We start from the raw sequence: 4,484 nt of genomic DNA, 5'->3' as shown, positions 1-4,484 counted from the left end.
TTCTCATTGAGCGAATATATACGATGGCAATACATATGTTGAACGTACGAGCACGCAGGGTTGCCATACTGCAGGGATACTTTCAAAACAGTTCTCTCTCTCTTTCTCTCTCTTTTTATCTTTATCGTTTCCCATCAAAGTCTAATTCAATTTTCTAGTTTCACAAACTTGAAAATATATTTCCTCCTTTTTTGATCTTTACAACATTATCTCTCTCTCACATTTCTCTCTTTTTTGTTTTACATTAAAATGATTTAGTTTTTAATTCAAATAATAAAAAAAGAAAAAATGAAAAAAAAGATATAAAATTTAATTAATATTTGTATTGAAAACGATTCTAATCGAGCTAAGATAAATAGTTCAGTCGGCCTTTAAAATATTCTAATAATTTATCTAATAAATGATAATAATCTAAATGTAATAGTAATAATAACAGTAAAAATCATGGATATAGATCGTTTATAAAAAAAAACTTTAAAATTATAAATCTGCTTATAGTTAGATAAAATACATACCATTCGTCGGTCGATGGTGTTCTCGATATCCTGGATTATTTATGGTGGCTGCACGAGGATCAGGGATGGTTCTTATCTTTGTAGGGTCGCCACCCCTTCGTGCGTAAATTCCCTCGTAAACGGCAGAAACGAGCACGCCAAAATTCAAGGCGATGGCAGCTAACTGTAATGTTAAAACATTTACGATTAATTGCATATTATTTATTCTTATTATTATTACTATTATTATTATTATTATTATTATTATTATTATTATTTTGTAAAATATTTCTCTTTTTCTCTTTTTCTTTCTCTTATAAAAATTAACTGTATTAAAAAAATATTTTACATTTCTTATATCTATACAAATAAATATTATTCTATAATATGCAGTAAAAATAAACAAAGGAACTTTATAAAGGGGCTAATTTCTCGAATGAAATATTTCACTCGTATTAATAAAGTTAATAACGTTAAGTTAATAAAGTTTCTATTAAAACACTTTTCACATATCATGTCGAATACAAAATCCGATTATCTCTGTTGGTTATTGTTCAAACACGTCATTTTCACGTTTAAATTTTCCAACTGAACGAATGAACAACTTGATGTGACATATATATACAGCATACACACATATATACACATACAGAGATATACATACAGACGGATTCACACAATGCGCATATTCATACATACACGAAATAAATGATTCTGGGTGAGAAAAAAGAAATGAATGAGAGAGATATAGCGAGACAAAAAGAGAGAGAGAGAGTGAGTAGTGAAATGGCCAGAAAAGAGACGAGGAAATTTAATTAGCAGCTGACAAAGAAAACGTCCAACCATTGTCGTTTCTATATAATAATTAATAATACAATGTTATACTATCTTCCTCTCTCTCTCTCTTTCTCTCTCTCTCTCTCTGTCTATCTGTCTGTCTCTTTCTTTTTCATTGATAATCATTTTTGCGTAAGTAACAAGAAACGAAGGAGAAACAATTACAATCCCTTCTCTTTCCTCTCTTTTTACTTAACTCTGCTACAATACAATAAAAAACGGAGGGATAATCTTGACGTGGGAAATACAATAAAAAAGGGAGAAAAGAAAAAGGAAAAGATGAAAGGATTGAAAGGGATGAAAGGGAATTTTTTTTCTTCTTTTTGTTATCTCTAAGAAAATAGTCGTAAGAAGTTTAAATGAATTAATTTAACGAGTCTCACTTAAAAATGTAATAAAAAGTAATAATTCTTCTTATGCTTCTTCTTCTTTTTTTTCTTTTTTTCAATCAATACATCAAAAGAGAATTAAAATATTTCATTTTTATTTATAGAGGTGAGTTGTACGTCCCACTGTTATAATATCAAAGAAAACGATCAATTAAAATTTAATATTTCCTTTATCTTTGTATCACATTTTAACGGGAAATCTCACAAGATTATATTACAGAGAAATAATCATAAAAAAAAAAGAGAGAGAAAAGATAAATAAATAATAAATAATTAAAAACCATGCGAATAGTTATTATAAAAAAAGAAAAATTTCGAAGGAAAGGCACATACGTACATACGTGTACTTGTAGAGGAGAAAAATTCTTTCATTTATTTTTTTATTTATTTATTTATTTTCTTCTTTTTTTTTTTCATCAATTGCACCGAAGCGTGTCCAAAATATGTAAAACAACGATTTGTTTATAATATTCAGACACGAAGACTTTGTGATTTATGGGACGTGAACAATACTTCTATCTTCTCGCGAAAGAGATAACTATAGTCGCTTTCTCTCTCTCTGGTTAGTTTATACGTCTCTCGCTATCTTGTCGAGACTTAGTCGTTCAAGGCCATAAGTAATTTTCATTCTCTCCGTTTGGCGACGATTCACGTTTCAACGTTGATGTAGAAAACGACCTTTACCTTGCCCCGTTTCTGCTTGTTCCTCCTATCCAATTCAATCTCGTCCTTGGCACCTTTCAAAAGACTACGTCTTCTTCTTCCCGTAATACCGACAAAACCACCACCATTACCACCACCACTAACACCACCAACACCACCAATACCATGATGTAACTCCAACATGATGTACATATGTTTACTCTGGTCTGATATATATACGTATATGTATCTTCTCGATCATACGATAACAACGAATTTTAATCTCCCATCTTTTGCTCTTGCAAAAGATAAACATAAAAGAACGCAATTGGAAAAGGATTATTTTTCAATCCTGACTTTCCTTCCCTTTTTCATATTTTCACCGACATCGAATCACTACTGCACTTTCAAGTCGCGAAAAAAAAAAAAGAAAAAAAGAATACCATTCGCTAAATCTTGTTATTTTACAAACATACATATATGAAATTTTCTAATGGCGTGATCGTGAAAAATTTGTTTACCCTATTTTTTTCTAACTTCTTCTTTTCTTTTCTCTTCTTGTTTGACTCACCAGCACAAAAAATCAAATCGTCACAGTATTTTCACTAAAAGAGAAACTTTTAATCGCGCGATTGTAAAAGGGAAAAGGTAAAAGAGAAGAAAGAAGGGAAATAGAGAAAGCAACTGAAAAAATTAAGAACGAGCTCGTCGACGTTCGAAATCGAAACGTTCACTGCAGGACCGCCAATGTCGTCTCATTGTTTTTAAAGTGTTCACGACTCGTGGGTGCTCTTACACATACTAAACGTGCATTGGCTCCTCCCCCTTATCCCCCTATCCACCTATCTCCCTATCCCTCTCCTGCCCCCTTCGAGGACAGGCTTAAAGAACACCTGCGAACGAGTCGTCGTTGTCGTCGTCGTTGTCGTCGTCGTCTTCGTCGTCTTCTTCGTCGTCTTCTTCGTCGTTGTCTTCGTCGTCCTCTTCGGCCAAGATCAGATGGCCTTTAAGCCATTTAATACTCCTCCGATCGTGCACGCGCCTAACTTTCAAACGTTTAAGAATCTCAACTCGTGCGATAACGTATTCGTCGAGATATTCTATGTATTTTATCTTGTCGATGTTTTACATATCGCGGAAAAACCAATAAAATTCATTATCAATTCGTTTGATCGTTTATAGAACGTGGTTTGTTTCTAGAGAGAAAATTTTTTTTATCAATTTATATCTTTCTAATCTCGATCTAACATTAAATCCATCGATTAGTATTATATAATTAATCTCAGCAATACGTCGAATGGTAAATTGTGTTCTTTTTTATTTTTTCTCTTTTCTTTTTTATTTTTGAGGTATTCCTTGTATTTTATCTTGATCGATGTTTTATATATCGCGGAAAAAAACCAATGAAATTCATTGTAAATTGGCGAAGGAATTTTTTCATCGATTTATTTTTTTTCCAATCTTGATTCAATACTAAATCTATCGTACAATATCTAATTAATCTCAGAATACGTCGGCTGGGAAATTCTTTTCTCTCTCATTTCCGCGATATTCCCTGTATTTTTTTTTTTTTTTTCATTCCTAGTTTTTATCTTGACGGTATTTTTCTTTTTATATCACGGAAAAAACCGAACAGAATTCATTATGAATCCGTACGGTCATTCATAAAACGTGATTCGTTTTTGTAAAGAAATTTTTTTAATAATTTCTTTCCTTCTAATCTTAATCTAATTCTGCTCTACATTATTTAATATCCAATTGATTCAAGATATATATAGGAATAGAAATTTTGCAGAAGCTACTCTTTAAGTCGTCATAACATTACAAAAATATTTATTCTGTAATTATCGAATTATTTATCATTGTTTTATAACAGCGAAATGGAATAATCTCCTTTAGGGTAAATGGGTGGTAACATCGAGGAAATAGTTACGGTTATTGATTCATTATATCCTAGCGGAACCATCAGTTTCGCAACAGGTATACATATGTATGTATACACGTACTACACGCGATGCACCAGTAACAGCATCCTTCTCTCTCTCTCTCTCTCTGTTTCTATTTCTCTATCGAATACAGCTGTAGAAAAATAAGGAAAAAAGAGTGGCACATCGTAACATCG

The 4,484-nt window shown here is 31.8% G+C and overlaps 1 protein-coding gene across 1 annotated transcript in view; it reads right to left on the bottom strand.

Moving 5' to 3' along the window:
* Positions 1-4,484, bottom strand: part of LOC122633740 — a 27,082-nt gene that overhangs the window by 1,829 nt on the left and 20,769 nt on the right. The window contains exon 5 of the mRNA XM_043822060.1: positions 516-678. Within this exon, the coding sequence (XP_043677995.1) occupies positions 516-678 (163 nt within the window). The remainder of the gene's footprint in view (positions 1-515; positions 679-4,484) is intronic.

This window comes from Vespula pensylvanica, chromosome 13 (assembly GCF_014466175.1).
Source record: "Vespula pensylvanica isolate Volc-1 chromosome 13, ASM1446617v1, whole genome shotgun sequence".
Lineage (NCBI taxonomy): Eukaryota > Metazoa > Arthropoda > Insecta > Hymenoptera > Vespidae > Vespula > Vespula pensylvanica.
This window is presented reverse-complemented; position numbering and strand designations above follow the sequence as displayed.